At 46.9% G+C, this 24231-nt stretch overlaps 1 protein-coding gene across 24 annotated transcripts in view; it reads left to right on the top strand.

The window, feature by feature from the left end:
- Myt1l (myelin transcription factor 1 like) overlaps positions 1-22355 on the top strand; it is a 380106-nt gene extending 357751 nt beyond the window's left edge. For 14 of the 24 annotated variants that reach the window (XM_040730678.1, XM_040730677.1, XM_040730680.1 and 11 more), the window contains 5 exons: positions 8229-8320; positions 11739-11848; positions 19067-19210; positions 19514-19648; positions 20235-22355. In XM_040730678.1, coding sequence (XP_040586612.1) covers positions 8229-8320; positions 11739-11848; positions 19067-19210; positions 19514-19648; positions 20235-20261 — 508 coding nt within the window. In that variant the 3' untranslated portion in view covers positions 20262-22355. Of the gene's footprint in view, positions 1-8228; positions 8321-11738; positions 11849-19066; positions 19211-19513 lie in introns of all 24 variants that reach the window. The other 10 variants (XM_040730684.1, XM_040730698.1, XM_040730692.1 and 7 more) reach the window with 5 other exon arrangements.
- The last annotated feature ends 1876 nt before the right edge of the window (positions 22356-24231 follow it).

Here is a 24231-nt window from a genome sequence, read left to right as displayed (position 1 = left end):
GACTGTGGAAATGGTTGTTACAGCGGTGGTGGTTGTAATGTGTATTACAGTAGAAACTGTGGTGACTATGATACAGTGGTGGTGGCATCAGTCATAACAGCCACTACTACCATAACTACCATCATTGCAACAGTCGTCACCATCCCCACAACCCATGCTACCTGATGGCTGTCATCCATGCCCATACCTGAGCAGTCTCTGAACAGAGCTACTCTCATTTACATCTTCTTCCCTTGTATCGATGCCACTGGAGCAAAATCAGCCTGTATGTTTAGACAGGAAGAAGATGGGAGCATGGGAACATTTTGCAAGAAACCAGATGTGTTACCAGATGGGACTGCACTGATTCCCAAAGGCCACCCAATGAACCAGCGAGCATTGGGAAGTTTAAGTCATAGAAATTTCTCTCTGTGACCAGAGTGGAAATATCAGAAACTTTGAAGGCAGCCCTTTCCTGTAAGCACAAGCACTTGAAACTGCCCTGGGGACCTCCGGGTCCTATTGCTGTGCTCTCTGGCACTTTGAGCCTCACTCTTCAGTCAGCAACCACCATGTCTAGGGAAAAAGACTCTTTGAGGTCACTGAACCAACACTTAGTCCAAGGTGTGGGAGCAGTACCCCACTAAGTACAGTACTGGAGTCTAACTTCCTAAGAAAGGGAGCCAGAACTAGCAGGTGGTCACCTGGAGAGGGGATACACAAACCCTTGGACCAGTGTATGAAGTTACAGGAACATATTTTCCAGCAGAAATGTTTCTGTATCACCTCTATTGAGAATACTGGTTAAACTCCCTAGACCGATTCACTTTTGTCCTCACTGAATCGCGTGGTATCAATAACATGACCGATTCCCATCATGAGCCTACATAACCCCACATACCATACAACATAAATACAAAGAAAGAGAGCACATCACACACACAGACACTGGGACATGCAAGGAAGGGACGCATTCAGGGCTCAGCCCCTTGTTGAGCAGCTGGGATGGGGGTGTGGAGGTAAGAAATAGAAGGGGACGGAAAGCAGAACAGAGGAGGACAGGAGCACATGCTGACATACCCCACACTCACGAGCTCTGAAGGTGTTGAGGCCAGCTGAAACTCTACACAGGCAGGTGGGCCCACGAATGCTGGGCCACATGCCTCCTGCACCCCAGTGAAAGCAGAGCTTGGTAACAAGTGCTCTGCAGGCTGAAGACAGCCAAATCTCTCCAGAAACCAGACACGAGAGGTGCAGCGGGGGAGGCCCTATATCCTCCTTGACCTCAGGTTTCAGCTGACTACTCCTGCAAATCTGCAGTCCATGCCAAATCCAACTTTCTGTGAAAGGGGCCTGGCTCCCCACTAGAGCCAGCAGGCAGGCAAGAAATGCTGGTGATCCCTGGCACCTAGGAGAGGTAACCAGAGCCAAGAACCACAGCCAGTTAAGGAGAGCGCTGCGTTTCTCAACAGAAGCTGAAGCAAACCACCCCACAAAGGAGAGGAGAAACAGAAAACAATAACAACAAAACAAACAAACAAACAGAAATACCATTTGTCATCCGTCATAAAAAGATGGAAAGAGCATTGAAGTGTATTATATTTATAATCCAAGGAGAAAGGGGATAAATATATCTTAAAAACCTAATGCAAAGGAAGGATTGCCACACATCTGCTTCAGAAGAATGTGTGAATACTTCAGGAGGATTAGTTTAGTAGTAACCAACTACTAAAGAGTGTCTGAGGGAAGCAAACAAACCAAAAAAAAAGAACCATAAGAATGAAAGCGAGAGTATTACCATAGAAATAGAGCAAGAAAATTCCCAGAATTTCTGGGAAAAGACCTTGCTGAGAAACCAGGAGATGAGGAAATTCCCAGTCAGGCTTTCCCAGAGAAATGGGCTCCCATGGGAGATGAGGAGAGGATCCTGGCAAGAAAGGCGTTCCTCCACCAGGGCTGGGAAGCTTGGTACATCCATCAGGGCTACACTGACACTTCATCCTAGGGCTGAGCTCTCTCCCTGGGAACCCTGTCTCTTCTCAAAGTCTGCCGGCTAACTTTTCCCTCTCCTCCTTTCTGAAGTAACTGAGGTGGGTTTTGCTCACTGAAAATATCCTCACAGCAATACCGAGCGTTGAATTAAATAATGAAGAGCTGGAAGCAGCAGCCTTTCCACACTGATACACAAACAAAATCCAGGGTGAGGGAAGAGAGGAGAAGGAAAAGAGGCATTCAGCAACAGCATGGGGAATTAGAAAACAGTGGAGTGTCCTCTCCCCCTCATGCCTTGGTGTGGCATTCCCTCATGAACGCCCTGAACCACCCCACCTCGGTCATCTCCTCGGAACTCAGCCTGCTGTCTGTAACCCTGTGTGGTGCTCTCCACGATGCTGCCAGCAACAGAAGCTCCAGGGTACTGTCCCTAAATCCACTACCCTCAGCAGATCAATCAGGTCTCCGGTCGCCAGCCTCTCTGCCTATCTCTGCAGCTACAGCTGCTCTTCTAATGCTGGCCAACCTGAGCTCAAGGCTGCCCGGCTCCGCCTCATCCTCATCTGTGGCTGCTCCTTACCCAGCAGCTAAACACTCAAAAGTAACTATCTGCCAGGCTTCCCATCTCAGTCTTGACAAAAGTGTTAGATCCCCAATTAGGGAGACCGTGGTTCACAGGGCTCAGCCCAGGGACACCAGGTGGCCTAGGAACCCTGCCAAAAATCATCTGTCATTCAGGGAAAGTGCAGAAAACCACAGAGGACAGAGGACCCAGGCTGGTGCTTGGCAGCTGCTGTAGCACAGTGTCTCGTTACTATTATCAGGGCCTCCTTTTGTCCAGTGAGTGCTGCTGCATCTGGGACTGTTAGACAAACACTGCTGAACGAATGGCTGAGGCTATGAAATGCCCCTTCATACGCATCATCCTCTTATTGATGTATAGCTGCCTCCACCCAGGCTGGGCTGTAAACTTCAGTAGGTGAAAATGGGTCATGTATCTGCATCTCCTCCAGCCCCTGCTAGCTTTCAAGACTGCTGGGCAGCTGTTTTCAGAAGCAAAAGTGAGCTGTGGGCTTTCTGTGTTTGTCATGGCCCTGTCTAGAGCCATGCATGGAAGTAGCCATCCCAAGGTGTTTTCCCAAACACAGCATAGCTCCTACTAAAGTGCCTGAGAGAAACCCCATGAGTCCCCTAATATGGGGGAGAGTGGGTCTCCCCAACAGATGTCATCATAGAGACAAACCTTAAAGAGCTCCCAGAAGCCCAGGTCTCCCTCAGTACAGTCACAATGCAAGACCCGGGGAAACAGCACCAACCAGCCCTCTCAATGCAAGACCCGGGGAAACAGCACCAACCAGCCCTCTCAATGCAAGACCCGGGGAAACAGCACCAACCAGCCCTCTCAATGCAAGACCCTGGGGAAACATAGCACCAACCAGCCCTCTGGGTCTCTGAGCTTCGTTGGTGCCACATACAGTCATCAGGGGCCCCATGTATCCCGGCTCTCTGCCTGGCACAGAAGTCCCTGAAACTTCTCTCTCCCAATAGCTCTGGAGATTGCTGCTTGGCACAGAAGTGAAAGCTAAAATATTTCAGAGTGTAGATTTCAGAGGGGTCGCAGGGCTTCCCTCCAGTAGAGACCAAGAGAGGCAGGAGCTCTGTAGCAGTCACCATCTTCTTGTCCCTTCCTCCCAGTGCCTCTCTCAGCTCGTCGTTGATACAAACGGAGGGTGGCGTGGAGAAGACGCACATGGTGACCACGTGTGTACACCATGCATGATGCATATTGCATGCCATGGGAAACATCTCAAGAATATGAAAGGCAACTCAGCAAGGAATCAGAGGTCACAACAGTGAACAAACTGCCTAGGGCTGTGACTGAGAGCCTGGCTCCAACACACCTTTCTTTGGGCCCCTCGGGACACCTGGTTGCTAACAATCTGCTGTCTGTTGTTAACCTCCTGTCTACAAAGTGAGCAGAGTTCACATGGTCAGACAGCCTGTGTCTGAGTCACACAGACTAAGCTCTTTTTCAGATCACATTTTTGTTCCTTATGATCATGTCCTTCCCGCTTTGATCATACACCCCCTTGGAAGTTTACCTACCTTGGCACAGGTGAAGGTTCTCCAAGAAACTAATGTCCTGATAAATACTGGGATCCTTTTCTTCTCCTTATGCAGTCACTAAAACTCTTGTCGGGTCCTGAAATGATTCCTGGCGCCAAATGTGTGGGACCCCAGACAGGAAATGGGGGAAATGGGCATTAACTGTGAGTTGCCCAGAATTTCTCAGTGTTGAAGCTGCAAATCTAAGCTCAGCATCCGCCTTATCCTAGGGTCAGCCTGACCCACTGCCATGCAGAGGAGACAGCATCAGTGACCAGCAGATGGCAGTATGTCTGCAAGGAATCAGACACTTCCCGGAGGTCTGAGCCAAGAAGCTCAGGGCTCATTTCCAAATTTGACTGTGGGGAAATATGCTCAGGGATTGGAATGGCAGGAACTGAAAGAGATATGTGAGCAGGATGCAGCATTCCTTGGGTCTGCCTTTGTCTCCTGATTCAGTTTCCGAAGCTCCCACCCAGGCCTCATCCTCCTTATGAAACACTGTTATGCACCATTCCCCTCAGGTAGATATATTCACTGAAGACAGAGAAGCAGCGTAAGACTGCTATTTCTAGACATTCTGTTCAGTTCGATGTGAGGTGTCATTTTGTTTGTTTGTCTTGTATTTCCTCTTACAAATGTAAAAAGGAAGACTTGGGGACTCCGGGCAGTAAATAAGCAGAGTGGCCCAGAAGCCCTCTGGCTTTCTCCTGAAGACAACAAAGACAGGAGAGCTGCCTTGAGTTAAGTCTGAAGCTCTTCTGAAGGAGACCTTGAGCTAGCTGCTGGTAGAGCAGAGCCACTGGGCAGCACTTAATGTCTGTTGTTGTAAAGCAATGCAGGTCGGCCCTGGGAACTCACTGGAAAGGGTTCTGTAATCCTCATTGTAGAGAAAAGAGAAGAAACTAGAGACATTCTAATAAGTGGAACCCAGATCGTGCCCCACAAAAGCTGCATCTTGAGGGAGAAATGTTGTCTGGTGTCATTATGTTCCCCATCATTGACTACGTGCAATTTTCCTGAAGTCCACAAAAGCGTCCTGAAGTCCCTGGTGTGAAGTGCTCTTGGTCTAGGAACAGCCTGAGGTGCACGGGTATGATGTCTGAGAATATGATCCCTGAGGGCTGCAGGTGTCCCTGAGTTGGGAGGGGCAAATTGACCTGGGTAGAGACTGTGCCAGAGGCTTCCTGAAGCACGTGGTCCTATTCAATAAACAATTAGATTTAAAAGGTTGGGTAGTCAGTACACAGTGCTGGGGGAGGAAAACGAGACCAGAGGCCTGCATGGGTTTATGTAGACGTGCAGAGAGGAGTCACCAGTGTGCCGAACTGAAGCTGACGATGTGGACACTTAAGAAACACTGGTCTTAGGGATCTGAAGAAATGAGCTGAGATCCCAAGACCATTTCACAGGATGCATGTGGTCTGTTGGATTCAGCCCTGCAGTTCCACTGAGGGACGTCCATGGGCCCCAGGGATGGTGACAGTGAAGAATGACATGTGGCTTAGGTTGCACCCTGAGGCAGCAGCCGGGTTGCATAGTAAGGAAAGGAGGCAGGCCTCTGGAACCTAGCACGTCACACTCTGAAGCTCTCTGTCCAAGTTCCTGGCCTCTGGAAATCTGCAAGAATGACTGGAGGCATAGCTGGGAGAAGATAGTAACTGTTGTAATTTTGAAGATTCATGTTCTGTGGGGCTGGGCCAGGTGAGGCTGGAGCAAACTGCTGTCCTTGTCCATAACCCCAGTCCTGGGAATATTTGCAGGAAGCTTTCCTGGCTCCTGATGCCCAACCTGCCCAGGAACTGGAAATGGGTCAGGTAGACCCTTCTTTGAAGCTTTCATTTTGGAAACTGGCACAGGCTCATGCAGCAGTGCACAGAAGTTACTGAAGTCTTTAAACATCATGCCCAATCCTAATCTGACCTTATTCTCCTTTCACAAGTGAGCCAACACAGATCTATACAACACTTGCCCTTGACGCATCCGTGCCCACAGCTGACAGAGATCCTACAGATCACACTCTGGCTGAGGCCTCTCGTCCCCGGGACGTCACACCTGTCACAGTGGCACCCCAGACATTACATGTGTGTTGCAAGCAAAGCTGTAAACAGTGCCCCACCCCAGCAAAGCTGGTCCTATCTGAGCTCCACACTTATGATTATGCACAGAAATCACGCTGATAATGTACTGCGAGCAACCAGCCGCTGGGAGGCTGGCTGTGGGAGACGTCTGTTATTTCTTAGTGAGGTCCTTTGAGTTGTACAGAGAAATCTGACCGCAAAGCAGTTGTAGTGTCCCATGACAGTAGCCTCGTCCAGCATCTTCTCATGGTTGCACATTACACAGCGGTACACTTGCTTGTACATATCGTCCTGTGTTGCAGTTATCAGAGCACACAAGGGGGCCAAGGGAATCATACTGTGTGTGTCTGTTCCCTGTGAACCAGCAGCAGCAGCGGTTGTGTGAGGCTGGCTTTTCTGGAGCAGAACATGCCAAAAACAGTCTCCTGCCTTCATGTCTCCTGGTGCCTGCAGACAGGCACCTTAGAGGGAGAACTCTGAGCCGTGGACTTAGTCTGAGCTCCCTTTCTGGGAGGGAGAAGTGTACTTTGTTTTGTTTTCTAGCCCTGGCTGGCCTTGAACTCTTCTTGTAACTGAGACTGTTAATGAATTCCTAATCTCTCTGCATCCATCTCCCAAATGCTAGGATCATAGGAATATGCCACCATGCCCACGCCACCCTGGGAAGGGTTTGCTTTAGGGGGATTTCACGGGTCCTCCATTGCTCTCCTTGCTTTATAATACAAGCCTGAAGCAAGCCCATGCTCAGAGGTGATTTATCAAGACACTGATAAACTTCAGTTTCAGTGCCCTACCGCAGTCAGGCTTCAGAACTACACTGAGGTTTATATAGGATGCAGAATACGGGGGCTCTGATAGCCTGCGACTGCCTGATGGGGGTCCCCCTTTCCCTGTTGCACTGCCAGAGGAAGAGCCTGTGCTTTGATGGGCTTGAGGAAGCCCACATACTCCATCCATGGGTGGGTGTGGGGGCCTCTTTATCAAGGGCACGCTGGCTCCAGCAGACACTCAGCCAGAAGAGCTCTGATGCAAAGGTCCCATCAGACATGTCATCGGAGGTGCAATGGAGAGCTAGGGTGGAATTGGCCTTGGCCTGGCAATTAAAGAATCGCCAGAGAGCCACGCGTTTGTTACTGTGACCGGAAGCAACTGGTGGGAGGAAGGATTTACGTTGGCTCATGGTGCCGAGGAGGCCATCCGCTATGGCAGGGAAGGCATGGTGGCAGCAGCTGCTCAGGGCTGTGGAGGTGAGAAACTGCTCCCATCTGAGCACATTAGGGTACAGAGAAAAGGGAATGCATCCAGCTCGTTTCCTTCTTTTAGTATCCTTCCTACTTAGTCTAGAATCCTGGTACATGGAATGCTATTGCCAACACCTGGGATGGCTCTTCCCTCCTCAGTTAAACCTCTCTTTGAAGGTGTTTCACAGCCAGAGGTGTGACTCCTAAGCAATCCAAATCTAGTAGTAGTGACGATGCAAAAGAACCACTATAGCAGGGGTTGCCTGAAAACCAGGCTGCCCCGCTGGCTGAATAGCAAGTCTGGTTTTGGAAAACTTGTGACAATATTGCAGTCGACTTTATACCTGCTTTCATCCCAAGCAGTTTGTGGGTGGATGAAGTGAAGGGGGCTTGCTATGGGTCACGGTTACCAAAGCTGGGTGAAACATTCTTACATTGCTTTGTGTTTATGTGCTTGAAATTGGGTTGAACATGGCTGTTGTATAAGTTTGATGCTGTTCCTAAGAAGCAAGTTTTAAAGGGATATAATCTGCCCCATAGAAGCTGCAACAGCTGTGGGTTATACTAGGAGGTGATGTGTCTGCTCGTCTCATACATCTTTTCTGAAGATCCCACTCCAGAGGCCACACTAACCATGCTCATGTGTATATAGACTATGTTACCCTTGTATGTATGTGCTGGAACACGGCACCATTGATCTGTATTTCTCAGCATCCCCGTGATGGCGTTTGAACTGATAAAGAAACCCTGAGTTACCAAACCTTATCACTGCACGGCTTGGGCTCTGCTGAAACCTATGGCTAACAGCCATCTCTTGTCTTATCAACAGCTTGTCAGGATGTCCAAGAGCCACATCAGCAATGAAGAAAGCAAAGCTGTCTGGAGAACAGATGTTGACTATTAAGCAGCGAGCCAGCAATGGTAACCACACCCTGGGGGCCCCGGCATCCCTGCTGTTTAGAGAGGTGGGATGTCACTGCTGTCCCAGGCCACAGAAGCAGAGATCACTAGACTCTACCTACATCCCATATCCCAGGATCTCCAGGGCTGGGCCAGCTTTCTCTCCAACAACCCGGGCACACCTTTCCTTCCTTTTCCCTTGGGCCCCCATTCCGAAGCCTGTAGCCCAGGAGCTGCATTGGGGCACCAAGGACACAAAAAAAGTAGCAGCCCCCTTTCTGCCCTCTCCTCTTTCTCGGCACATTCAATAACTGATCGTCTTGAACTCACCTGCAACGTTCACCCCCTTCAAGAAACCCTGTTGCTGGTAACAAGTTTGCCTGTGTATACAAAGTTTACCAAGGAAAATCAGAGACCTTGGGAGGATTTCGTAAATAACAGTTAAGCCACACTAGTCCACAAATCCTAGATACACCCCACAGTCTATCCTCAGATTTGGATCCCATAGACATAGTTCAGCCACTAGCAAAAATTCATTTGCAAGCTCACAGTCAATGCCGTGGCACTTCTGAAGTTATCTATAGCTAAGCATGAAGAGAAACAGCAGCTAAGTGCCACTGTCCGTCCCAGCCAAGATGGAGGACAGCTCTGCCCTGTTGTCTCAGGTCTCAAGCTGTAAATGAGTTTCTTCTCATGATACAGCTACATGTTTTCTTTGTTTGTATATCTGTTGGTGAATTTCTTGTGGGAACACGTTTCCAGACATAGAGATGGCACACTGACTAGTGTCTCTGAGAGCAAGAAGCCATGGTGTCCCTTGCAGAAGAAATGATTGTATGGGGTTGTGTCCTTCAGGGAACGTTAAGGAGCTTCAGGATGTGGGATTGGTTTCGGCCCATAGACTAAGAGGCTTTATTCAAAACACACAGAAGAGGGCTGAGTAGAAAGCTCAGTAGGTAAATTCCCTGTTGTTCAAGCATGAGGACCTGTATTTGGCTTCCCAAGACCCACGAGAAAAGCCAGTGGTGACAGCATGTTCCTCTAACCCTAAAGCTGTGAGGGAAAGAGACAGACAAACCCCTGAAGTCAATATAACCTAGTCAGTGAGTTTATAGCTCAGCTATTGGTTATGTCTTTAAAACAGAGAGATTAACAACCAAGTAAATACATCCAAAACAGAATTTGGGCCTCCACACACCTTATACACACACACCACCACACAGAAACAGTAGGCAGATAAAAATTCAGAGGAAACACACAGAACATGTCAGCTATTGAGGAGCTGACCAGAACTAGGGTATCAGAAACTGGCAGTACCCCCTAAGTCTCCCTGAGTGAGACCCAGGGTTCAGCCCTCTCTCATCACCTGAGCTGGTTCCAGTAAGAGACCCAGGGCTCAGCCCTCACCCAGGCAGGCTGGGTCCAATAGCCACTAAGCAGAACCTGTGAGTAATATTTGCAAAGTGGTGGGAGCGTCCTCACCAAGAAGTTCCACCTGTGGTATCAGCACTCAGAAACAGTTACTCTGAAGCCAGAAAGGTAGAATCCCTGGCCCCTTTGTATGACACATCCTGGATGCACTACGAATATAGTAGCCAGGGCTGAGACATCCTCACTTCAGACTGGTGGATCCACAGTAACATCCCAGTTCAGACCCTAGATCGTACGTTATGCCTCTGGTGGATGGCTGTCTCCTCTAACCCAGATGAAGGCCAATTGCGGTGTGCAGGTACCTGGGCTCAAGTCTTGCCCTTTCTGTCTGCTGCTTCGTATTATTTGTGTCCTAAAGGTAGTGCAGTGCATCTGCCTTCAGAAACCTTTTCTCTGCCAGTGACAGGTGTAAATACTAACATGTAGCTTATCATTCTCCAGAGATATACCCACATATGTGGTGCAAACTTAGGGACTTGAGGTGCTGTGAGTCAGTGTCCCTTCTGCCCAACACAAAGGCCAACGAAATGGAGGTCAACTAGAGCTCCACTTTCCAGAAGGCCTGGGACCCATCTGCATGCTCTCCCCTTGGAGCCCCAAACCATCAGCACAAAGAGCTTGCACTGAGACACTTGCAGACAATATCCACAACTCTCTCGCTCACTAAGAAACCGAATTCCTTGCCAGAAAGAAGATGGGCACTGAACTCCAGCTAGGCAGCAGGCACTGACAAGACACTACATCTTACAAACTAGCCCTGGTGCTAAAGCCAACACTCTTAGGGGGTTGCGCTTTAAGTCTATACCCACTGACACTCATCAGTAAAGGAAGTAGCATTGGACAAGCATCATTTCAGAGGAGATGAGAAGGAAGAAGCTCGAGGGATAGCATGCATGTCCTAGGGGAGGGACAGCTCACACTAGACAGCCCTATCCAGTCGGCACGGGCGTCCAGCTCTCAGATTTAAACTTCCATCCCTCTGTCAGCAGCCCTGTTTCTTGGTTTGTTTGGTTTTGTTTTTAACCCTCTGTCTCATGGTAAAATATTTTTGTTTTGTTTGTATTGCTTTTTACCCACTAAAAGCAACCCTCAAGACTCAACCACCACAGGCCCGTCTCTTTCTTTTCTTTGCTAGAACTCTTGGACAAATACTACCTCCCTTCAGCTAGGCTTCACGGTGCTTTGGAGTATCTCTGGCCACCATTTTGGGCCCTTCAATTTGCAAAGCATAAAAAAACAGATTCTGCAAGGCCTGGCCTACTGTATACTTGCCCACTGGTCTGCAGGAGGGGCAGGTAACCAGTGATACCCACAAGCCCAGGATTGTCATGTTCGAAGATAATGACATCTGTCATTCTTATGTGCTTTGTGTGTCCTCAACTATGTAAAACCACATAGACCCTGTCATATTGATACTGACGATACAAAGTTGTCAGCAACAGACCAAAACAGACCAGATGTTGAAAATACACCTGGGTTTGCAGGACTGGCCTAAGGAGACACCTAGACTCTTGCACATTGGCATTTGCTGGCCCAGACTGCTCAGGCCAAGATAGTCAGGTTCACACCCTTCCCAACTTCTGAAAAAGTCTGGGGTCAGATTCTTTTGGGGCTCATTATGGAAGCCTGGTGTGCCCAGGATGGCTGAATCAAAAATGAGTGTGGTAGGATGCTAAGTGCAAAAGTGATGAAGAGTATAGCTAGGAGAATAAAGGGTCAGCAAAGCAACTTCTGCCGAGAGCCAGAGGGCCCCAGACCCTGAGACTTTGGGTATTCTGCTGGAATCTTACCTATCAGGACCTAGGTTCTTTCTAGAAGGTCTTTACTTTCTCCAAGTGCCATGGGCGTAAGGCAGGCTAGGTGAGGAAATAAAGACATACACACTGTGGTTCTTTATGAATTCAATGATACATTTCCCAAGAAAATTCAGTTCCAAATGGAAAAAGAATAGAGAAAACAAAGTGTTTTCAGGCACGATAGCCTTAATGTGATGATTTTGCCATTCCAGGTATAGAAAATGATGAAGAAATCAAGCAGTTAGATGAAGAGATAAAGGAGCTTAACGAATCCAATTCCCAAATGGAGGCTGACATGATCAAACTCAGAACTCAGGTAACAGTTTGTGAAGCCGCAATTCTAGCTCTGGCGTGGAACCCTGCTTCTTGTTCCTCTGTGTTGCTATGTACCTAAGCTGGCCTAGAACTCCTGCAATCTTCCTGCATCAGCGTTCAGAGCACTGGGCTTACAGGCATATGCCAGCATCCCTGGTTCCAGTTTTAGCTGTAACATGAAACTTAATTCTAATTCTCACAGAGTTGCAATCCTTGTATCAGTGTCAAACCCGAGTTCTGGTCCTGTGATGACACCTCAGTTCTGTATCAGCAATTCAGAAATCCTTGTTCCAGTGTCAAACCCGAGTTCTGGTCCTGTGATGACACCTCAGTTCTGTATCAGCAATTCAGCAATCCTTGTACCAGTGTCAAACCGGAGTTCTGGTCCTGTGATGACGCCTCAGTTCTGTATCAGCAATTCAGCCTCACCTCTAGGTCTAGCATGGAGCCTCAATGCCAGTTTTGACAGAAAGCCTCTGTTCTGGTGGTAATTTGTACTGTTGCTTAGAGAGGGAGGGAAAGCACCTCCTGGGGGAGGTGAGGTTTCTTTGTTTCCCCATCTCTTCTTGATTTTCCCTCAGTGGGCAACTTTGCCTTCTGTAGAATCATTGCATGACAATATTTTTTTAAAGATTTATTTATTCTGCATACAGTACATATGTGGGCCAGAAGAGGGTACCAGATCTCATTACAGATGGTTGTGAGCCACCATGTAGTTGCTGGGAATTGAACTCAGGACCTCTCTCTCCAGCCCCGGCAATATTTTTTTGGTAACACGGAGGCCGTATGCTGTTCACCTACCTATGTGTGCTTTTGTGTTCAGCCAGACCCATTTGTGAATAACCATTCCCAGAGTATCACCTGCTCCATGGAAGATGTGGGTTTTCTCTCAAGGTCTTTTAGGTGTTACTTGATCATTTTACATCATCAGCAGTGATTGTGGGAGCTCCTAAGATTTCTGAGAAACATTGCCTATACCCATGTCTTTAGCATGTGGGCTGACTTGCATTTATACACAAGTTCCCAGAGTTTCATGGCCAACCGGGAAGGTGAGGGGAGAGCATCTTGGGGCACTTAGATGAGTGTCTACTAACAGAGGAGTCTTCCCGGCCCTTGACAATCACTGTGGCACTCACTGTGGCAGTTGTCACCATGGACACACATGTCACTCATGCCCACTCAGGTCCTAGGTGAAGCACTTTTCTCCCAAGGCTGTGTCATGCTCTTAGGCTATGCATTAACACAGAGGTAAACCAGAAGCAGATTAAGGCTGCAATAACTTCTGTCAGGGTCACACTGGAACCAGCAATAGAGAAAATCACAACCAGTGCCCAGGATTGTGGTTCTACTTAGGTGACTGGAGTCCTGCTCAGGAAGAACCCAGACTTAACTTTGGCAAAGGACTACAGGGTAAAGCCTTGAAAGAAAAATGATGTTCCATCTGTGTATTTCGGGGTCTCAAATCCTTGACCAGTGGTAGAAAAGTTCCCCTGCCACCTGCCACCCACATTAGCCCATTTCTGTTGCTGATGTATGCAGTGCTATAGCAGTTCAAGGTGTGAAGAAAGCAGCCCAGTTTTCCCTCATGGTTCTGGAGACCCAAGGTCAGGGGCCACATCTGGTGATAGTATTCTTTCTGCTAGAGTCCCCAAATGGTATGGCTTATCACATGGTGAGAGACAAAGAGGGTATGTGTGCGCGCCTCCTAAAAATGTACCAGGCTCCTATGGGCCAACTATGGGTCCACCCTGATTTCCTCATAGTAATCACCCACGCAGGCTCCATCACTAATGTCAGTATTTGGATTAAGGTTTTACTCCTCACAGTAAGTATTAAATGCCAGCGTGTGAAGTGCAGGGACGCTCAAGCCCCATCCAAAACACAGGGCCATCTCTAACCTAGGACCACTGTTGTTAAATATCCAGTGTGTTCAGTTCACTATCCACTGTAAGAATTCAATTTGAGGGGCAAAGTTAACTACTTACTGAACAGGTGAGCCCACTATTTGGTAATATACTTGAGCAGTGTTTATGGTCAAGTTGGTACAACCAAGATAGCTTCTGGAGCCCTCTGTGTTCTGTGCTTTGTGGCTCTATACAAAAAAGTCAGTCAGTTGGCCTTTGGCCCTATATAAACTTGGGTCTAAGGTCCTAGACACCCAGACACCTCTCTGGGCCAGCAGAATGACCAAGGACCATATACACTTCATTCCAATTCATTTGTACTCAATGCAACACAGGTAATGGGGCTCAAGTTGTGTTGGGCCCCTAGATGAGCACTTCCAGACCTCAGTCTCAATTCAACAAGCACAACACATCTCATCCAGTCAAACTCAGTTCTCACCCAATGTATATAAATTTTAACAGGGGATCAAGTAGAGAGCTACAAAAGTGATCTGAGCATGCTCTGGACCAGGAAAACAGAAATTGAATATACTCGTGGTAAAGAACAAGAAAGAGGAGACTAAGACTCAAGGCATTGGAGGTGGGGGCAGTAAGGTGGATGTAAGCTACTTCTAGATGGCTATGAGATAGCCCAGGAGAAAGAGAGGATGCCATGGGTGATGGGAAGGGAGCATTCTAGCACAGAAAATGCAGGAGCAAAAGGAAGAGGGTTAATAGGAAGCCTGTAAAGAACCTGTCCCCTGTGGTCCCCAGTCGGGCTCAGAAGTTTTATTGGTGAGGGAGAAGAGAAAGATATGCTAGAACATGAAAGAGAAATCATATCTCAGACAAGGTTGCTAATGAGAAACTCCCTGGCATCTGGCTCTGTCCTTTCTAGCTTTGTGCTAAGTTGGCCGGCGTCAGTCCTGCAGCTGGTCTTCAGCTCCTGTATTTCTGAGCCACTCATCAGATTGTGGTTTGTTTTCTCTGTGATCTAAAATTCTCTGTGTAACTCAGTCTCAGTCTAAAGCCTAAATACCTCTTATTTTGATCCCGCTTCAGTCTCATAGGGTGGTAGACATCAGGGGACCACTTTGCTGTGGAGCTTTCCTCAAGTCTCCCTCAAGTGACTCACCCCATCTGTGCATCTTCTGCACACATCTGTAGAGTTTGACACACTGGCCTTGGTTCTTAGCATCCAGGAACCACACAGCAAATGTGTTGGCTTCTGGACCCCACAGTCTTTGTCATAAGACTGTTCCAGGCTCCTGGCTGCTGCCATACATCTCTATACAGCACTGTGCGTGAACTAAGCAACCTGAATACATCACAAAAGGAAGTCATTCTCTTGGGTTTACAACACCCACCGAAAGAAGCAAAAGAGTCTCGCACATCTCTCAAGAGTGGGCCTTGAATTGTGTTTGATCTCTAGTAACTCCCTCTGATAGAGGCCATCCTGGAAAACACTTGGGCGCAGAGGCAGATAGAGCCCGGCAGGCAGGCAGACATGAGACTTTCTCAGGAGGAATAACTCTGTAGTGTGTGACTGCCCTTTGCAGGCTTCCATGCTGGCTTAAAGATGTCATGATCACAGAGGACCCAAGAGTCCCCAGAGAGCAGATCCATGCATGCTACCTGAGTGAGGAGCCTGCATTCTTCCCTGAGTTCCAAAACAGACGCATTCTGACCCAGCCCTCATCTCGCACCACGTCTGAAGGTGGTGCAGGCTCTTCACATACCACTGTGGAGGACCAGTACTTTTGGGAGAGCCTGGGGTGGGGGAAAGAGATTCCTGCCATATACACTCCCCATAGCGCTCTGACTCTAAGAGGGGCCACTGTGTATCATAGTTTTGACACCTTCCGTGGAATTAAGCATCCCGGGAAAACAGATATCTTGCTGCCAGTGTACATAGAGGCTCCTGCTTATCAGAAGAACAAGGAAACTAGAAAAATAAAGGAAAAAAACTAGGGAAGCCAGGGTTAGTCGTCTGAGTGGACTCCCAGGGTCACAGACCTTTACATAGACCTTAGGCATGTGAATCTGAGTCCACAGGAGAAACTGAGTTCAAGGTCCAGTTGGAATGTGGAGAGCCAGGCAGTTGAGAGGAAGGAGGCCAGGTTGTAAGACTTAGGGGTATCTACAATTCTGCTGTGTATCCAAACACCCGCTCTGGATGGCCCGGTTACCCTACACATGGGCTGGTGTGCATCTGAACCACCTGGGGCTACACATGGAGACTGAAATTTACAGGCCACAGCTGCAGCTTGAGCTCCCTTTCTGACTGGGACTTATACCAGGCCTTCCCACGGTATCCCTAGTTTCCTCTATTACCTAGAGGCATCTACACATGAGATTTGTTTATTTTGAGAACAATTCAACTCAAGTGTCTATCTTCTTTTGGAGGGGTGCTCCTGGAAATGATGGGGGTGTGTTTGGCTGGAAAGACACTTCAACTTCCTTTAAACCCATGAGTGGGAAATGCAGGTTAGAGGGGGAAATTATCTGAAATAGCCCTATGAATGCTGGTGGCTATATCAAGGCATAGCTTGAGGCTTGACCCACTCGGGTTGCTCTGACCATCCCCGTGAAGTCAGGCTGATGGGTGTAAACCCACTGTACAGCAGAGAGAAATCTAACACAGAGAGAAGTGGGGCTAGAGCCCTGCAGAGGTTTCCTGAGGTGGAGGACCACGGAGGATGCAAGGCCCTAGGCACAAATGTGAAGGGTTGGATCCCGGGAACCTATGTGGCCAAGAGTTAAAGCATAACTGCTTGGCTGACAGAGAAGCCACGATATCCATTCAAAGAGCTGCCAGGGTTACTGACCCCACCCCACCCCCTCCCTCTGGCCATCCTGCCACCTCTTTGAAATATATGTTAGTCCCGGTTGCCTAGAACACAGGAAGCCTTGGATCCCAGACCTAGCATCACACTAACTGGCTATAGTTACATCTGATTGTAATATCAGCACTTAGGAAGTGAAAGCAGGAAAACCAGAAGTTCAAGGTTGTCCTCAGCTACATGGCAAGTTTGAGTCACAAAAGGGGGAGTGGCAGGTATAACTGGAGGTTTCTCGTCCTGCCTGCTAGTTAAGGTTTTAATATTGATTATAATTGCTTGGCCAATGTCTCAGGCTTCTTACTAGTTAGCTCTTATAACTTAAATTAACCCATTTTTATTCATCTACGCATCACCATGTGAGTCCTGGCTTTTACCAGTCTGCAGACATGTTGTTCCTGAGCAACTGGACAGGGGCTCCCTGACTCTACCTTCTTTATCTGTGTTTGGACTTCCCACATAGCTATATTCTGCCTGGCCATTGGCCAAAGCAGCTTTATTTATCAACCAATAAAAGCAACACATGTTCACAGCATACAGAAGGACATCCCAGCATCATCTTCCCTTTTCCATCTAATTAAAAAGGAAGGTATTAACTTTAATGTAGTAAAATTATATATACCAAAACAGTTATCAAGCAAGAATTTCAGTTACAATATTTAGTCTATTTGTGTTTGGCAAAATTAAATAAGATACTCTATCATCTATCTTATCTTTGTCAGTTTAAAGTTTTATATCTAGTTTATCTTTTATCATAATTAAGGAAAAGTATCTGTCTTTGACTCCATCAAAGACCCCAGAAGATATAATATTACCTAAGTAAACTGAAAATGTATAGTAAGCAACTTCCAAGACTCTGGAAATGACAACTATATCTGGCTGCCTGGACAGTCACCCAAAAGGACCCTGCACAAATTGATGTCCTCTGTGCTAACCCACCAGCCAGCATTGGCTCTAAGGAATCAGGCTGTCTAGAAGAATACATCTTCAGCCATGGGCCCAAGGATAACTGCCCCTAGGGCCTCCTTCCTAAATAGTGAACGCTCACCGATCTACTTCTGGGCCTGGGAGACATCACTGGGATGGTGTGTGTCTCAGTAACTGTTGTATTGCTATGAAGAGACACCATGACCACAGCAAATATATGAAAGGAAAGCATTTAATTGGATGCTTTTTATATTTTCAGAGGTTTAGTCCTTTGTCATCATGATGGAGAGCGTGGCATCAGACATGGGAGGCAGTGTGCTGGAGAAGTAGCTGAGAGCTACATCCCGATCCACAAACAGAGCGGGTGGAGAGGGCTGGACCTAGCATGGATTTTTTTTAAACCTCAAAGCCCATCCCCAGTGACACACTTCCTCAAACAAGGGCACACCTACTCCAACAAGACCACCCCTCCTAATCCCTACCAAGTCCCTGGTGACTAAGCATACAAATATATGAGCCTACTGGGGGTGGGCATTTTTATTCAAACCACCACAGATGGAAACATTAAATTGACAAAAAAAAAAGCCAGAAAGTTGACCAGGGTGTCAGAGGAGGAATGTATATGGCTTCAAGGGTTCCCCCACCACCCCATAGGGCAAAGGGAACATGTTCCTTCCATGGAGAAACACTGCTGCTTTGTCTCAGATATGCTGAGTGTCTCTTGGAATTTCATAGGCCCTGGCTATAGGTGAGAGGTGAGACCCTAGAACTTGAGCCAAGTGCAGTTAAAGGATGACAAGAAAGTGAAGAAAGGAGAAAGTAGGGGAAAGAGGGATAGAGACACTCATGAGAGAGGACCTCAGTGTAGGGGACAAATGGTAAGTCCTGAGCATGGCACATCTTAGCTTCCTATCCCTGTGAGGTGGAGGAGGATTCCCCTCTGATGCTAGCCCTCAAACCCTTGACCTAAGCAAGTCTCCATTTCTCCCAGACCTCTTAAAACAGTGGTTCTCAACCTGTGGGTTGCAACCATTTTAGGGGTCACCTAAGACCAATGAAAAACAGATATTTATATTATGGTTCATAACACGAGCAAAATTACAGTTATGAAGTTGGCATGGAAATTTTATGTTTGGGTCACCACAACATGAACTGTATTAAAGGTATTAAGAGGGTTGAGAACCACTGTCTTATAAGAAGGAGACCAAACCAAGAGACCAGTCAAGCCTTCACAGGCATACACCTACTAACCACCTATCAGAGCAGGCAGTTGTACCACAAAAGGAAATTAACATTGGTCCTATAGATTCATGCAGCTCCCACAAGACAGCAAGGACAGATGGGCCGGTAAGAGCACTCAGGCTTGAGAACAATCAGTGAAGGCAGGCAGTGAGGACACCTCCATGGTTGCTGTGGCCAGCACCGTATGTTCAAATGCCCAGGTCTCCCAGATGCAGCCTCTGTGCTCAAGCAGAAACCTCCTGTCCTTGTCCTATAGCCTGGTCCCTCACAGCCGGTGTGCAGGCTCCCTGCAGCCTGTCTTATGTTACATGTCACCGAAATGTGTGATTTCAGATCACCACAATGGAGAGCAACCTAAAGACGATTGAGGAGGAGAACAAAGTCATCGAGCAGCAGAACGAGTCGCTCCTGCACGAGCTGGCCAACCTGAGCCAGTCTCTGATCCACAGCCTCGCCAACATCCAGCTGCCTCACATGGTAAGTGACTGAGCCCAGGTGAGCACCTCGGAGCCTCTGCAGTCCACCTCACTGAGTAGATGTCTGTTTCATTGTCCATGGTCCTACAGCTTTTGGTTGTTTTTTGGTCTCCACCCTGAAACCATACCGTTAACTGCTAGAAACATTGGTGGGGCTGATCGTATAACGTTAAGTGTGCTCTGAGTAGGCCTGTTAAGTATTATGGAAACAGTGGCTCTATGCTATGATGCTGTTTTATGCTTTTGTGAATATACTATTCAGAAAATAAAAGTTGTATATGAACTACTATTTAATATCTCGTAGGATCCAATCAATGAACAAAATTTTGATGCTTACGTGACTACTTTGACGGAAATGTATACAAATCAAGATCGTTATCAGAGTCCAGAAAATAAAGCCCTACTGGAAAATATAAAGCAGGCTGTGAGAGGAATTCAGGTCTGAACAGCTGCTCTAGTGCTGACTCATGCTTAAAAAGGATGCCTCTTGTTTCTTGCTGCTGTAACTTACCAGAAAGTGTTATATATTTATTTCTGTCGGAACAGTGTTATGCTACAAGACTTCATAATGGTTTTGTGTGCTTTCGAGATAGTACCTGCAGACTAGTTTTGGATACATTCACATTTTGTACGTTTTCATATAAGCTGACATAGTGTGATTTGCCATGTAATGTTTATAGCTGCTGCTGTCTGCACATTTGGGGGTCTCTATATTTCTGAAGAGGTAAGCTGATCAAAACAGAGTGTAAATTCTTTTTAATGCTTTAGTGATTAAATGTTTTAGTATTTTGAACTGAAATGGACAAAAAGAAAAAAGGGAAAAAAAGCAGGTTTGAATGATCACTTTGTGGCCTCATGGCCACTTTTAGACATTATCATTTTGCCTCAGGTTGGAGGACTTTGTGGAATTTAAGAAATACATTTTGTGTGCATATTGTTTCATAGCAAGAATTGGTTGCAAAAAATGCTTTATTTTTGAACAATGCTTGGAAATATTATGTGACTTTTTTGTTTGTTTGTTTTAGGAGGATGGTGTATGGTGGGGGCAATAAATGAGGTTTTTTGCATTCCAAGGAAATGGCATATGGATTAACTATAAGAAATGAAATAAGTAATTTATTGTAAGACAACATCAAGCCATGGAAACTTGGCAGAAGATTCAAAGCAGCTTAAACAGCACTTTTAATTAACTCCTAGACATTACATGGTGGGACTGTGGAAACTCCGTTAACACAGGAGCTTGTCAGAGGTGGACAACATGAAGATTTCCTTTGCATTTTCAGTACCCTTTGGAGCAGCCTTCTCTTATTTCTCCTAGAGCCCCGTGCCCCTCTGAACTGTTACCACAATATAGCTTACCTAGCAGAAGTTGATTGTTTTTCAATTTGAGGGAAAAAAAGGTAATTTCAGCATTTATCTCCCCTTTTCACTTTCAAAAATCATCATCACTCGTTATTCTTGTTTCACATCTGAGGATGAAGGCTAACGGCTGTGATTGCCCCGGTTACTGGATGGGATTCTCTGCTGGGCGGGTGGGAAAGCAGCTCTACCCTTCCCTCTCCCTACCTGCCCCAACTCTGACTCCGAATAAGCCTTGGTCCTATTGAGAACACTCTGGACACCAAGGCCAAGGACGTTCACACTCTGCCCTCGCTGGGTCCAGCTGACTCCAGCGTCTGCACAGCCTTGTTTGGTTTATGGTGACCTAACCTGAGAAGGAATGCAATCAGATTTTAAAGTTACTAAATATACTTCAGCACTTTTTTTGCTTTAAACTAGATCATCTTAGACTTGTTGATACCTTTGACATTTGATGGTCTCATCCCAAATGACTGCACTATATGTATGCATACGGCCACTTTTGATCGCTGCACCCCTGCTGAGTAGTCTTTGACAATGTGTTGTGTTCCCCGATGTCGACTTGATTTCCTTTTAGTAGCATCTCTCTCTTCCATGTCTTGATGTTATGCAGGAAGTACAAAAGTACTTTAAAATTTTGTTATGAAATAAAAAAAGATGGGTTTTGTAAAAATAAAAAAATATTTTTAGCAGAACAGGACTTACAGGGTCATTGTCCCCACAATGTGCCAGTCGGCTCTTTGCACTCGCCTTGTCCTATATATCTGTACGGAGGTGTGCAATCCTGTGTCAGTCGCCTTGTGACACTGAAGTGGATGAGTTAGAGAGGAGGCCCTCAAGGCTGACCCAATACGGTTACTAAGGGAGACTACAGGGATCTCACAACAAATATTCTGATACAATACTCAACCTCGGTATATATATATATGTATATGTATAAATATAAGAATATCCCAGCGGCACTTTATACTGTTCACTGTACAAAAGCTTACAGTTTTCCACAAGGACTTTAATACCTAGCTGGGGAAAAGATTATGTAATTACTCGGGGCACTGCAGGACCTTCTCTGCCCAGCGCCCCCTTTCTGTTGTGTGATTAGTTGTAGCTGCCACGCTCAGAATTGCCTTTTTGAGAGCTGAAGCAAGGTGCTTACTGTCACCTGATGCCATACACATGGTCCCAGGCCCCCACCCGGGGGGAAGGGGGGGGCTCTGTTCATAGCGGCACATGCATTTCCCCACCGCGTCTTGTCTGCAGCTTCCTGGCCAATGTAGTAATGCTTTTAGTAGAGTAATAGGTAGTATCGGTTTGGATTCTTATTGTTATCACCTATGTACAATGGAGAGGGGTTCTAAGCACAAACCTGCTGCTCATGTAACGTTGGTACATAATATCAAATCAGAAGTTACCTGTGACTATATATAGGGATCACACAGTGTCACATGTTAGAATGCTGACCTTCCACATGGGGTATTGTGAGTCATCAGAGCATATTTATTATAACTTATTGTTCATATTCATTTCTAAGTTAACTTAAGTCATCATCTATTAAGACAGAGTTTTGTATAAACTATTTATTGTGCTCTCTGTGGAACTGAAGTTTGATTTATTTTTGTACTACACGGCATGGGTTTGTTGACACTTTAATTTTGCTATAAATGTGTGGAATCACAAGTTGCTGTGATACTTCATTTTTAAATTGTGAACTTTGTACAAACTTTGTCATGCTGATGTGAACACATCTTACTCTGAATAAAAAGGTGTTGCCACGTTTGTAGCACGAAGGATCTCTCTTGGGTCCGAGTCTTCACTGGAGCCTGGAGTGCCATCTGAGCTCCCAGAATCCATACCCCTGGTCTCTTGCCTTCGGCACAGCACTGTGGGGTTGGGCTGGAACTTGGGGGAATGTGTGGATGGGTATGGGTCCTCGTGCATCCTGTTTGCTGGGCTTCCCAGATGGGTGATGCTGCTTTCTTTACTGTTGCTCCTGTCCCTCACCCCTGCCCCTGCTGAGACCCAGCCTGAGCACCTGAGGTCGCTTCAGTGCAGCTGTCTCCCGGCAGCTTGGCACCCTTCTGTAACTCTCGCTGGGAACAGCACTGCTGGTGGTGAATATAAGCCCATGTCCAGAATGCCTGGGTGGACTGTAGTGACTTTCACAGGTCTTCCTTACCTGGAATTCGATCTGGGATAACACTCTGGTTCAGGTACACACTCCACCCACTATAGTTCCGTTTGTCTCCCATGACACAGAGGCTTCAAGGGGCCAGTGTGGTTACTTCACAAAATGTGCCACATTGGCTTCCGTGATTGCAACCTTGTGGCGGATTCATTTTAATGGGGTGTTTTGTTCTTGTACATAGCAGAGCATGTAGCATCACGTGGCTGTTATTGGTTACTAAGCCCAGGAGCTCACAAAGGATACAGTGCTGCCTTCAGGCTGAGAGCAGGGACCTGGGCAACAAAGTCACCTAGGAGACACCGCTGGCCTCTTAAATATGACACATCATCCTATTAATAAAATTGTAAAACCCAGCAATACCCTTCTATAGCATGCACAATCCCCTAATACATAGAGGCTAAGGAAGCAGCCCCTGAAATGTTGGTTAAACTGGAATCTCACTCCCAGTGGGACCTTCTGCTAAATACTTGGGGTCAAGTGGACTCCTCAAGCCCAGTTGCAGCAGACTGTTTCTTGGAGAGCTGGCAGCAGCAAAAAGGTGCCTAGAGCCACGGTTCAGACCTCCCAATGCCAGCAGGTAAGTGGTGACTCTTTACCCTAGTGCCTTCATTTCTGCCTCAGACCTGCCTTTGGGGTTCTGTTAAATCCCATATTTTGGATCAAATAAAGCTAATGAAGGGTCAGCTGTCAGTGTCTCAGGTCAGCAGCCTAGGAGCAACCCTAGAAGCAAGATCATTATATAAAGCAATTTAAATAGTGTTCAGAACCTTAGAAAATTAAAACATATAAACTCACTGTTTCCCAGCACTTGTCCTGAAAATATAGAAACAGTTGTGAATCGATTTTTTTTAAGCCTCGAAATCCTATGAGAGAGGGATGGGTGAACAAATCTGAGACATGCACTTTGCAGAGCATCACAGAAGTGCTACCAGCTACGATGGTGTTAAGACAAGGGTCAGTAGCCAAAACCCAGGGGCCAGTGTTAAGGTGAGCTGGGTACACACAGTGCTCACAGGTAACCCAGAGGCAGTACAGTGATGGGGTGGGCTGAGTGCCCACAGGTAACCCAGAGGCAATCACAGCACTGGTGTAGGTTCAGCAAGAACAGAGCAAGAGAAATAGGACAGGAAAATACTCCCCTGTCACTTCCCCAAGAAATTCAGAGGAAGAGGGACCCTTGGAGGATCATAGCTCCCAGCACAGCACCTCTTTGTGAAACAGCACAGGCAAGACAAACAGTAGATAGAGTGGCAGCCCGTACTTGTGTCTAAGAGCCCTTTGTCTGAGACTTTCCAGTCTTCCCAGACTTAGAATGGCTTGGCCATATATTTCTCACCAAGGATAAAAAGTTTGATGATTGATTTGAGATTGATTGAGATTGATTGATTTGGTTTTTCCAGACAGGGTTTCTCTGGGTAGCCCTGGCAGTCCTAGAACTTGTTCTATAGATCACACTGGCCTTGAACTCATGAAGAACAACC

This window comes from Mesocricetus auratus, unplaced genomic scaffold (genome assembly GCF_017639785.1).
Source record: "Mesocricetus auratus isolate SY011 unplaced genomic scaffold, BCM_Maur_2.0 Super-Scaffold_100024, whole genome shotgun sequence".
NCBI classification, from domain to species: Eukaryota; Metazoa; Chordata; class Mammalia; order Rodentia; family Cricetidae; genus Mesocricetus; species Mesocricetus auratus.
This window is presented reverse-complemented; position numbering and strand designations above follow the sequence as displayed.